Source organism: Argiope bruennichi, chromosome 4 (assembly GCF_947563725.1).
Source record: "Argiope bruennichi chromosome 4, qqArgBrue1.1, whole genome shotgun sequence".
NCBI lineage: Eukaryota > Metazoa > Arthropoda > Arachnida > Araneae > Araneidae > Argiope > Argiope bruennichi.
In genome coordinates, this window is record NC_079154.1 from 21,879,595 (window position 1) to 21,893,577 (window position 13,983).

Below are 13,983 nucleotides of genomic sequence, written 5' to 3' on the forward strand. Positions count from 1 at the left end.
TATGTTGCAAATTTTATCGATCGCAGAAATTGTTTTAAATCTAAAAAGAAATCTGGCATTAATTTATTTCTATTTCATTTAGCAGCACAGATTTTATGAAGATGAGCTGTTAACGGCTGCTGTCCCGATTCCGTAATTATTTATTTTAAATAATGTAAGCATTAGAATATATTCGCTAAAATTTGAGAACCATTAATCGAAGAGTGGGTTCCGAAAAAAAAAAAAAAAATCCCCTCCTTCGTCTTTCTTACGAAACCCGAGGGAAAAAATAAAAACTAACAAATTAATTCCGGGCGATAATGTTTCATCCTCTTTCTACTTATCGGAAATCAAATACTGTATTATCATCGTAAAACGTTCCGAAATGGTCGATGTAGAATGAATAATACACACCAACCCTCTGGCGGGCGATGTAGGCGTTTTACCCATGACGTCATTGATGACGACAACGGCGAGCCATAGCTGTGCTTTGTTGCCAGATCTTCAGTACTAGACGCAGTTAAAGTAACGGGTAGAACTGACGACGGCTTTTGCTGCGGAATTTCTACATGTAACGGGATTTTTTTCCCTTTTTTCTTTTTTTCTTTAGTTTTTTTCGTTTTCGGAGTAGTGTAGAACAGCAGAGTATTATACTTCCGATTTCGTCTTCTTTCATTTGATATATCGAACAGTGACCTACTATTTTTATTCTAGAAGAATTCTATTTGGTGGATTTTGAAGCAATGTAAGACAGTGACTCTTTCTGTGAAAGTTGTGTAATTGTATGGAATTGTTCTGATTTTTGTGCTGAAGAAGAATATCTCTATTATAACATCATTTTTTCTAAAACTGATCTTACTAACATTTTACTGAAAACTTTTCCCCCTAGACGTATCTTTTTTTTTTAATGAAATGACATTTTGACCACAAAATGAACATCTGTTGTTTTCAGTCACAACTGAAAAATTTTTTATCTTCAATTTGAAAATAATTTCATCGAGGAAAAAAAGTGTATCATTTTCTTATTACTAGTTAGTTTCATTTTCTAAGAACTACATACCTCAAAATAGCTGCGCTAGATTGTGCATCTGACAGGAATGACTGCATGAAAATTTTGCATCACTTTTATTCAAGACGGAGGATTATTGTTAACTGATAAATACTGTTTTGTGTGTGATTAACTGTTAAGAACAGTTATCTTTTACGAATATATTGATATTATTTGGACATTCAGCGACTGAACTTGGTAAGTAAAAAATTTCGCTGTTCATATGACTTCAAAAAAAAAAAAAAATTAAGAGAAATGTTCGCAGTTATTTTTTTTTTAATTTTAAAATGTAAACTGAAAAAAACTAAAAATTCTGGGAGATTTTTGTAATGCATGTATTTGAGAATAGAATTATCACCTTGAGCATTAAATATTTATGATGAAAAATTCTATTTTCTGAAAATATTGAATTGTGTTTTGACAAAAGCTTATAAAAATAAGTTATAATTTTAAATACTGCGAAAAACTATGAATATTTAAGATTATTATTATTTTTTTTTAGTTTGATTATTTTATCTGTCAAAGAGTGTTTTAATAATCAGAGGTGTGTAAAGCATGGTTCAACCACATATATGAAAATTTTGTTTATTAAATATATTTAATTAGTTTAATTTAATAAAAGCTTTATAAATATAACATAAACTTAATAAATATATTTAATTATATTCATTAAGTTCTCTATTAATCTATATGTCACGTAGACTTCTATTTTTTCTTTATTTAAATATTAAAGATACTATGTGTGAAGGATTTTATGAAATGTTTTTAGATTCATTTTTTACTTTTCGAAACATGAAACTAAATGGGTTATCATGGAATTACTGAACGATTTATTGTGCATTATTTATTTAAATGAGGAGCTTCGAATAATCGAGAAAAGAATTTCACTTCCGAAAAGCAAAATTTCTGAAATAAATTTGCTTTTACTTTTCTCAATTTAACTATAAAGTAACAGATTTTTTTTAATAATTTTTTTCTGGTTTTAACATTTCGCATTTGTAATCCGAAATCAAATATTTAAAAAAATTAATATATATATATATATATATATATATATATATATATATATATATATAAAATCGAATTTTATACTTCCTACTATCCACATGTTTTGAAACTAGAGCGAACTGGACTTGAGAAAAGGAAGGTTTCGTTCCCCCACAGCTACATTCTCTGACGGACCTTGAGCAAATAGCGCATGCTTCAATGAACAATAATGCCTCACGCACTGAATTCTTTACAATCTAATTTCACTAATGAATTACGCTGGTGTTAAATGCTTGATATTTGTTTATAGCGTTAGAGTGCTGTTAAAGTGCATGATTTTTTTTAATATTGGCAGCATAAAACATGCCAAAAGTTTTACTTTTTATTGTGTTCTAATTTTTTTTCATGTAAATAATTAGTATATATAAAACTATGTAGTGTATATAGATTTAGTAAGTCGTCTTTTATCTATCAACTTATATTTGTACTATTGGAACTATAGATTAATATATATAATTCAGATGACTTTTTTTAATTATTTTATTCAAAAAAAAACTTTAAACTTTATTATTTTAAATGAAACTTTATTATTTTAAACGGTTAAACTTTATTATTTTAACGGGGTTTTATTATTTTAAATGATTAATGCCAGAAGATTGTAAGCGTAAGGAGTGTTTATCAATTTTTATAAGTGGTAAATTTTGTACTGAAATTTTCTGTATTTGTTTGATACCAGGAGCTAATATTTGTTTTTTGTTTTTAATTTACTTTTAAATATTTGTGCGATTCCTTAGTTTAGAACTAATTGCATGGAATAATGATAAAAATGAAGTTCATGTTTTATTTGCAGATATAATGTGCTTTAGGGGAAAACAAATATGTCAAAAAGCGCAACACAAATTATTACGATAAATAAATTAAATCTTAATTTTTTTTCTCTCACATCGGTATTTATTTTCACTTTGGTTCCCTGCTTTATTAATAAATAGCAGCTATTAAATATATTATCGATAGTTATATTTCATATAGAATGTTCTATAACTATTTTATTATATTTGTATTTTGTTGACCTTTGTTAAAAGGCATTGTAATATTTGAATTTAAAATAAATGAAGTTGACCTTTTATCCAGCCTTTTAATCGAACCTACGCATATAAACATCAGGAATGCGAAGAATGTTTAGTCGCATACGCATACTTTACGGTTACAGTGCATTGAATTAGTTTGAACTCGCGGTTGTTTGTTCACTCAGGCATGTTTATATATCTCCTGGAATTTACTACATTTGTGTTGAAATTACAGATATTTAGTGATATTTAACAATTAATTCTTAAAGATTTGGATATTTTATTGATTTTTTTTAGTTATTTTATGCTTTTAAATTTCATAAGTTGTCCATTGTGTGCATTTAAATATTTCTCAGCAATTGTGTTTTACAATTTATTATGCCAGAAAGTTTCAGAACATTCTAGGCAGAATTTGATGAAGGTCATGGTATAAGCGATTAATCTTTTGTATTCGGAAACGCACTCGCATAAACGCCAAAACATATTATTTTATCACAATCAAGATTTTGTTGATCATGTTAGGTGACATGTGTTTGTGTTTTTGTCGGTTCATTTAACACGTAATGACTGTTTTTTTACGTCTGTTATTTACTTTTACTCCAGTCCATGATGAATCCCTTGACATATGTTTACTATCGATAAAGTCTTTATCATTAATTCAGTTCTTTTTTTCTAGCGCACACATATGTGTATATTAATTTGAAAAAGCATTATTTTAACTATCTTATAAAAAAAACTACGAAGAGTATCTCATGCAAATAATATAATATGGCATATATATTATGTTAATTTATTTTTTCTGACTTCTGTTGAGTCATTTTCAGTTATTTTATTATTGTGATTTGATATATTTTTTCTCCTTGAAAATAATAAGTGTTTACAAGTTGCGATGCTTATTCTTTTTTTAATTATTATATGCTGTAAAAGAAAAATAAGTAGAAAAGAATGTAAGATGGGTAAATAACATTTTTGTCTTTGAACTATTCTTCAAAATCCGTTGTTTTGCTGTGGAATATTATGTTTTGAGATCTTATTACTATTATTACATAAACTTTTTTTTGAAATCTTTTCATGTTCTATGACAGAATAAAAATTGATGATGTGTATACGTCTGCATGGTTATATATAAAATTATTCCTTGAATTAAAAAAAAAGTGTGTGTTAATTAAAGAAGCATGTTTCTAACAACCAGTTTATTCATGCCGAAAGTAACTTTGTTATTAAAAACTAGGAAAAACTTACGATTGCAGAGCATGGACTTTAAAAAAAGAATTTTATATTTGCATTTCGTAAGTAATAATTATGCATTGTTCCGAAATGTTTATTAATAATAACAGATGGAAATGAAAGGTCATCTATCCGCAAAAATGCGTCCCATAAAAAGCCTTTGTCTAAAACTATGATTCTGCTTCTAACATCAAACCGGAATTAAGAATCCTGTTTCTATTTGAGCAGTTAAAAGCAATTTGTAGAAAACCTTTGGTGTTTTCCCAAACTGGTATATATCCTTGTCTTTTCTTCCTTTATTTCAAATGCACAATAATTTACTTTTTTATATCTTCCTTTCAGTTTTTAAGAATTTACGACATTTTAAATCTTTTCGATTGCTATATTTTACTTGATTTTCAGGCGCGGTACGATTTCGTGGTCTATATAATTTTACTTATAAGTTTTAAGTAACTTTGAGTAACGGTGTACCAAGTCTGTTCTTTGGGCTATTCAATTATTATGACACAATAAATGTTTTACTTAAAATGAGTATATATTTGAATAATTTATCATATTATTTTATTTTTTATCACTTATTTAAACATGTAATGACTGTAATAAGTTTTAAGTTGTCGTAATTGTTAAGGAGCTTTATTATCATTATTACTATTTTCGAATGATAAATATATAAATATCCGAAATATTTAGGAAAAAATGACATTCCATTCAAAGTATTATATGTCATTATTCCATTTCAATTTTAAATTAGGAACAAGCGTGCTAGATTTGATAAAATAAGATCGTAAATGTAAAAAATGAATTTAAGTTTTAATAAATTAAAAACGACAACTATTAAAACACTAAAACGGTTGTTTTCTTTTTCAAGGAAACTTAAATTTGTTTGTTATATATTTTTTAAATTTAAAGTCTTAATACTTATGTGAATTTAAATAGTTTACAGAATCTTACAGAAAAGCTCTAAACTGTTAAATGACATAAAATAAACAAGCAACGATATATCTAAATGGATTATTTTCATTTTTTTTAAAATATTGTTTTTTAGGGTCGTTATTTTCAATCGTGGTAGTATTTTTTTTAAAATCTAATCATTCTGTAATTGTACTTGAGGTTTTTTTTTATTTATTTGTTATTAAGGAAATAATTAAAAATACAAAAGGCGAGTCCTTGGTGGATTATAGACCGCATCTTATCACCTTGAACTGTTCCGCAAATGTCACAGCTGTTTGTCGCGAATGATGAAACTTGCTTCGCTTCGGAAAAATAACGTTCTTTCGTAATTGGGAAACGAACTCGTGCGCCTTTCGAGTTGGCCTGTGCCCGCGCGTTTTCGTGACTTTGGTTCCCAGAAAATGAGTTCAACGATGAATCTTCACTAAACGAATGGTTGGCCGATCGGGGAAATGGCCTTTGGAAGTTTCTGGAAATACGTATGAATGAATGGAAATTTCTAGAAGAGTCATTCAAATTTTATAAATTCTATTCTCAGATAAATTTTTATTAAAGTCTTTGAAGTACGTACTCTTCGCGATTTTGAATATCAGTTGTTTGCTAAAAGGTTTTAGAAAAAAAAGCTATAAAATACTTTCGAAGCAAATCAGTATATAAAATATTTTCAGTTTAAATTAGAATATACTTATTTTATATCAATATTTATATTATATATTTTAATTCATGAGTACAATATCTAATCGTCTGCTTCTGATAAAAAATGATTTGAAATCGAACGATTTTTTTCTTCTTTTTGGGCTTACAAAAGCAGATTAATTTACTTTCTTTCATTTTTTCCCCTTTCTTTTCTTTTGGCTTTTTGCGTTTGCTAGAACAAATTTTGCTAATAGTTAATTGTAAATTTTGAAACAGTAAACTTGTAACAGGCTACATTCTATGCCGAATTGACAGTTTATTAGAATTTTTATCACGTCGGGCGTTTTTACTTCAGTTCTGTTTGTAACTTTCTCTTCTTTTTTTCTCTCTTTGTAATTTTTTTTTATTTTTATTATTTATTGAGAAAAATTGTTCTTTCTCATATCGCATAAAAATTAAGCAATCGTAATATTTTGAAATATGGAACAATGTAGTTATTGAAGGGGAATACTTTATTTCAAACTTGCCGCCTTTGGCAACCAGCTGATTTGCTGGGATTAATGCTCGCTAAAGTTTGCAATTAAATTTTTTTTATATAACTTGGTCTAATAGCCTCTTCAGCACATATTTTTAAGCTCTAAATTTTGATAGATGTATAATTCATATTATTTTAAACGTCTTAGGCCGTTCAATCTGTAAAAATTTCTAAGATTTGTATATATGCTATACTATTTCTAGCCTTTTAGCAATACAATTTAATATCTAGCTTAAAACATTATAAAATTGGAATTTTTTCATGTTAATAATATATTTTATATATAAATTTAAATTTTTTACAAATTCTTTTCAGAATTAAATGAAAATATTGCTTGCTTTCATGAAGTTACTTTACCTGTGCTAATGATAGAAATTTTACATTTTATAAATTTTATTATTTTTTGTACTTATATCAATGGTAATTCGGAATTTAAAATAAAAATAAAAAATATGTAAATTTAATAACGATTTTTATTAATAACTTTGGTATTCTTTCAGAATTCTTATGTTTTTTATTATCGTTAATAATACGTTTAATATTCGTTCTAGATTCTTACATCTAATTTTATTCTTGTTGCAAAACATGTTTAAAATATTCTTTAATAATTGAAAATATTCTTTAATAATTCATACGACAAAAAGAATTAGTATCATTTGTAAAAATAAGTTTTTGCATTTTAAGATGACGTAAAAATTATTTTAGTACTATAAGAATTCCGGAAGTTACTATGAGCAAACACTAAAGTTTTGCTTAATTTTAAATTACTAATTAAAATTAAAAAAAAAATCTTTTGGAATTTGTAATTACACATAACGCATAAGTTAAAATAAAGATAATGTAAGAGGTTTCACGAATTTTTAAAAAAATATCTGGTGAGGAATTCGTATTTTTTGCATCATTTTGTTTTAAAAAATAGCAAGCGGTTTGAAAAATATTTTGAAACCTTTAGTATCTTTAGTAATTAAATCTGTTTTACTGACAGTTTTTCGATTTTTTTTTTCAGAATAAAATGTGATGTTCTTATTCTTATGGTAAAAAATTAATTAAACTGGATTTAGATTTTAATACATAAACTGATTTTTTCATTGGTATTTATTGCATAATACCATATAATAATGATCTTTGTAATAATAATCACTTTTGTAATAATAATCATTATAATAGTTATTTTTATTTTATTTATTAACATCTGGAATATTTATAGTAATCATTTAATCGTAATCATTTTTGTATAAATTAAATCCCCCCCCCATGAATTGTGCTAAATAATGATCAAGAATAGAATGCGTAACTTTGTTATCTTCCTTACAGTGATATTTTATTTATTGATATAAATTACGATTTCTATTTAATCGCTTAACTGTTTTGCCCGCATGCCATACGCGCATCGATTTATCGAATTTTGATAGTTATAAGCAAAAAATAAACCATTCATTATGATTATAATTCAATATTAAAATTACTTCGAATACATAGATAAGTCAAGTATTCAATGTATTTGCTTTTGAATCAAAATAAGAAAATATTCCCAAATTAGAAGGTAATATCTTATAAGACAGCAAAGAAAATAAAACAGTGAAATATTTAATTTGAATTGCTTATCAAAACATTATTTTCTAAAACGAGTTCCATCTTTTTCTTGAAACGTCTATTTTTTGAACTTCACTTTCTATTCCTTCTTCATAATGATAATTGGATATTAATATCATTTTTACTTCCTAATTCGTAAGCTTTCCAAAATTTATTTTTTGGTATTGGAATTCAAATGCAATTTCATCTTATATCAAAACCTACATAAAAGCAATTATATTTGGAATATGAGAATTCATTATTGAATTATTATTAATATGAATAGTTGGTTATCCGAATATTTTTCATCTTCCGAATCTCTTAATAAGTTTTCCATCAAAAATAAGTTATTTTGGTAATAAAAAATATGAGTTGTAATTCTATTTTATAAAATTAATAAAAGCATGAAATTGCTATTTAGTTACGTCGAAGCTTATAAGAATTTTCCAAGAAAATGCCAGTTAATGAGATATGTTTTTACAAAAGAATGTGTAATAAAAATTTCTAGTTTTCGACTATTATTTCTGCTATAATTCTCTTATAGATTGTTTAATATTTATTTTTCGTCTGCATTAACGTTACAAAATTAATATTTATTTTTCGTCTGCTTTAACGTAAGAATTATTAATAATTGATATAATCGTTTCGAAGTATTTGTAATGAAATACCAGTTTTACTTATTTATAAAACATATATTTTATTTCCTATAGTTTGTATTAAGTGATGATAATATATTTATGTCGTGACTAAATCGAATTTGGATCAAAAATCTGCAAAAATATGAGGTTATGTGAATTATCCACAAATGATTAAATGCTCAATTATCTTGACATTAATTTTATTTTAGCAAAAAACAGCATTTATCCATTAAAAATTTGCTGCAAATGCATTAACCCCCTTCTTTTGTAATGTTACTCAACATTTTTATTTGCTTTCAATTAATTGTGTCGTAATATGCCCCAAACAAATTGCAAATATGTTGACAATAATCATAAATGTCACCTATACATGTTAAAGAATAAACTCTTTAGTAAATGAAAGGATGCAAGAATGACATAAATGGACTTTTTTAAAAATCCGATGAGAATTAATGTCCGGATACAGAAAATATCTAATAAATTTTTCTATTCTTATAAAAGAATTTACTGAATATGAGAGATTTTGTCCTTAAGAAGAAATTCGCGCCGTCGGACGATTATTTTCTTTCTTTTCCCTCTAAAATTGTTCGCGTTTCTCCTTTTTTCATCCTTTTATTATTTATATTCTCCTTTTTCGGCAAACAAGTGAAAAAGAAAAAGCAATAAAAATACCGAAAGATAAAAAGGTTTTTCCGTGTAATTCGTTCCTTTTAATCCCTGGAGGTGGCGCTTTTTGGAAGCTGAAAAAAAATTTCCAATTTCACTTTTTCATTCTGTGTGTCTTTTATTCTTTTACAAATGTTTTTACGTGAGTACTGAATAAAAATCGTTTTTGTGAAAAAATGAAGCTGTTTAATATTCTATTTCTTTTAATGGTTTTCTTCAATGTGGAGCTGCGTTTTCAAGATTGTTTTGTTCTTTCTGTTTCTCTAGGGTTTGATTAATCTTTATAATGAAAGCAATGGAAGTCTTATTATTAAATTCAAAATTTCTTGAAAAATCAAAATTATGGCTAAAGCAATGAAATGTTTGTGAACATTTAATTGAAGTGAAGCAAGTATGTTCTTAATAACTGACGATTTCTTTGAAAAGGATTTCATTAAATTGGAAGTTTGAAGTTAGCTTTTTTTTATGATAAACATTTTTTTTCCCTCTTTCCGGACATTTTTTGGTACGGGGAAAAGAATTTCCAACTTAAAGAAAAAAATGTTATTACTGTTTTTGTTTGTTATTAAAATAGAGAATTCTGTTTAAAATTTTCACATTACCAACAAGACAATCTATTATCTTAATAAAGTTTTCATCTTTCAATTCTCAATTCTCAGTCTAATTTATAATAATTTTCAATTCAATAATGACATTGATACATTTTTTTTGTTTAATTGATTAAAAAAATAAAGAAACCTTAATTTAATGCTTTTTTTTTTGTAAATATTCTTTCACTTGAAGTAATAAATAGAAAAAAATCCCATTGATATTAAACAAAAATGTTTAAAAGACCAGTTTAAGAGAAAAAGTAGTTGCTGTTATTAATTAAATTTTTAAATACTATTATTTAACTGTTTTTAAAATTCGAGTTAGTACTTTTGTTTATTAAGACTTAAGTAGAATAATGGAATGAATATACGGAACAATGATTTTTAAGCAATGATTCTATAAAACATGAAAACAGATTAACTCTTGTATAAATAAACATTGAAAAGTTCTCGGAATTATTTAATTTATAGTGAATTCTCCCAGAATTTATTCAGTTAGGTTCCAGAAAGCATGAAACAAAATAACAAATTGTACAGAATTTTTTTAGATTCCGACATCTGTTATTCACTTTCATACGGAAAACATTCTGTCTCGAGAATTTGACCTCTGTTGACAAAGATGTCATTCTGTCAACGGAGAAATGAATTCTTATGGATTTTTTTAATGGCTGCTTGTAGTTGATACTTTTATTTAGGGAAGAGTTTATAGATACAGTAGAATCGAGTTGTATTCGATTAAAAAGTCACGATTTGAATGATAACGCAGTATTGAAAATTTCACAGATCGGGAAATCAACAATGCAGAAGTCTCGCAAATATTTATACAAAGCGTGCTTTTTTAACCGCGATGTACGAGATTTTTTATCCGATATCTTAGAAATTGCCGACCATTATTTTTCAATTACAGAGGAATCTTGATCCCTTGGAATCTCTTACCAAGGTCAGTTTCGTAATTCGCTGCTATTGATGAAATTTTCAAATTATTTTTAGAGTACATTTTTTTCCTTTATCTTTCTGTTTATTTTTTTTAATGAATATTTTGAACACGGCTCAAGTATATAATTTTCAAAAATGTACCATTTCGTTCTTTTTTTTTTTTTTTTTTTTTTGTAATTTGTTGCAGCTGATCATCTGGGAAGGAAATATATAAATAAATTAAAGAAAACTAACGTAAACTATCCTGAATTTTATATTAACACAACATGTCAAAAAATATTTATTAGATATGATTTTCTCCCAGATGTTTTTATGTCATTGGAATGTGGTCATAATAAAAACAATTTTCTTTGTGACCTCACTCCAACAAACAAAAACAACTCCGACGAAATATTTTTAAAAACAAATTTTATAGTCTGGATAAAGTTAAGTTCTAAAAATGATTATCTTTATATGTTAAGGATTTCTGAATATGAATTCTTCACTTTTTTTTCGAAATTCAAAATACTGACTTCATATTAATAGTTCTTTTTCTGCTGTATTTGTTTTCTAAGAGCAATTGCAGTTTGACAAATTTAGCCGTTTTTTTCCCACCATTTTCGTACTGTGCATTTTCTTTATTTGCGCGTTTATATAGATGGTTCAGATTTAAATTTAAATTCACCTTTAAGTGGGATTATAATAGTCTTTATATTATTCCAAATAATACAAAACGTAAACAATAATTTATTTACGTTATACAATAAAGCTATAGACTTTTTTTTGTATTTAGAAAAAACAATCGAATTTTTGTACGATTTTTTCGTTTTTAAATTATGAATGTAATGAATTATGAATTCCAGTGCCCAATTGTGTTTTGTAAATTTTTTTTCTACAAATGTTTATCAAAAAGTTTTTAAAAAAATGATTTCCAATATTGTTGCCCTTTGGAACAGTTATATGAAACTTATAAACGGAAATAAAAACTTGCAGCCAAATGGCTACACGAGGCACTATAGGGTTAAATTTTAAAATTATGATCACTAATATTTTTATACTATATTTTATATTTTTTAAAAAAGAGGTTCTTATTGAATTTTCTTTGTGGGAATTTTTTCGAAATTGAAAATCTTTAAGGAAACTCCACAGTTACAATATAACATAGACACCACATAATATAAATATACATCTGTGTCCTTCAGATTTCATCACCGAAACCTCATAAATTTCTTTTTGTTAAACATCCTTGTTTTCCATTTAATTTCCTTATCAAGGTGACATTCGTGTTAGACTTCTTCGTTCTGTTAACGTAAACTTCTGCACCCGCCCGATTTCCGGGGAATGACTGCTAAATTGCATTCTGACAATGGGTGGTGCAGAAACAGACGAAAATCGTTCACCGTGAATGCATTTCCGTTTGATTAGAGAAGAAAAAGAATTCGGACGTGGCTAGACAGATTCCGGAATGTCCGGATCCCGTTCGAAAGTCGAACATAATTTTTTTTAATTTATGATAATTAACTGATCATTAACTAGAAGCCTTCCTTTATTAGAACTAGAAACTTTATTTACTACAAGCGTTATTTACTTTATTTATTTATTTACTAGAAGCTTTATTTTTAAACTGAAAATGGTTCAGTAGATTAATGCTATCTGTCTACATTCCAAGATCAAGAGAACTTCATATATAACCTGTGACAAATTTTGGGTTTTATAGCCCTTGGCAGCATGATTGTGATGCCCCATTTTTTTAAGATTGATCAATTTATTTTCATCTTTCAACACATTTTTACTATAACCAAAAATATTAATGATTCATGTTAGATTTTTTATTTTTTTATTTTAGCGATTTTATAAAGTGTCTGCTTTTTTGTTTTTTTTTATTTATTTATAGTATAAGCAAACGTTCGGTGTTTATAAATGCTGTAAAGTTTAAATGGCTATAATAACAAAGAAAGGAATCTGATCAATTAAATTTGATGAAACATAATCTTAATATTTTATAATTCGTGAAGTTTATATTTTTTTTGGAATTTTTTTTTATTTTATAACTTGCTTAGTTACACTTTGACATTTCAATGTTTACGCTTCCTCTTGTCTCAATCTAGCACCCCTTGATAATTAGTAGAAAAATCGAAAATCTGCCGCTGTATATAACGTTATGTAAATAATGCATTTTTGTTCTGAATTTTTTTATGTTAATTATAAATATGTGAATAAAAATTTCGAGCAGACGATAATTCTATCTTAAATAAATTCTAAGCCATGCAATGAATTAATAAAAAGTTAAATTTCTAAAAAATCGAACTTCTTTTTTTTTTCTTTCTTTTTTTAAATTTTTTACATGCATCTTCACTGATTCAAAACATATATTTCAAGAATTTATAATATGTCAGAAAAAATAAAAAAGCGTAAAAATGGCGATGCAATTTTAAAAAAAATTAATTTGTATCCGACATTTCTAATTAATATTGATTTAGTGAAACCGCTTATATTATTCTTTATATTTTGAATCATTTTAATGTATGAAAGATTATTGTGTGTCATACATAATTGAGTGCGGGAGATAATAATTATCTGCTTTAGTAAATACCAAGTGACATTTAGTATATTTTCTGTTCTTTCAAAAATGTAAGGTACCTTGTCCATTGTTTTGATTAATAGTTATCGATGTCTGCACTTTTAAAGTTATTTACTCAAAAAAATTTTTTTTTATCTGGTGTTACAAAATTTATCCTTTATTTACCATAATTTAAAGAATTGAATAAAATCTCTCCAAAAGAAAAATAAATTACTTAATAGATGATTCTTGAATGATTATTCGATGAACAATTATTTAAAATCAGGATTTTGAAATGTGTACATGCATGAAACTTTTCTTCAATTGATTAATTTTAATTGGTTAGTCTGAATGTCGTCATTGAAACGCGGAAATTCTCATTATCCTAGAATTTCCATAGAAATCAATATTCGAGGAATTAATTTTATTAGTTTTAGTCGTCAATAATCTTATTAGTGTAGTTAAAGAAATCTAAAGCTTCACAATTCACTAGAAATCTTTAAAATTTCTTTATTGAATTAATTTTTGTGTTTTTTTACTATCAAGCCTGCATAAAATATTTTTAGAATTTAAATATTATGAGAATTGAGTATGGTTTTATTTTCATTATTT

General features: G+C 26.1%; 1 protein-coding gene across 5 annotated transcripts in view; it reads left to right on the plus strand.

Moving 5' to 3' along the window:
- The window catches only part of LOC129965404 (uncharacterized), a 101,136-nt gene that overhangs the window by 20,463 nt on the left and 66,690 nt on the right, over positions 1-13,983 (plus strand). For 2 of the 5 annotated variants that reach the window (XM_056079252.1, XM_056079255.1), the window contains exon 1: positions 505-1,225. The exons of 1 other annotated variant lie outside the window; for it this stretch is intronic. Coding sequence is in view for 2 of the 4 variants with exons in the window: in XM_056079251.1 (XP_055935226.1) it covers positions 5,692-5,738 (47 nt within the window). In the remaining 2 variants the exon portion in view is untranslated. Of the gene's footprint in view, positions 1-504; positions 1,226-5,676; positions 5,739-13,983 lie in introns of those variants that run through there. 2 more of the 5 variants (XM_056079251.1, XM_056079254.1) reach the window with 1 other exon arrangement.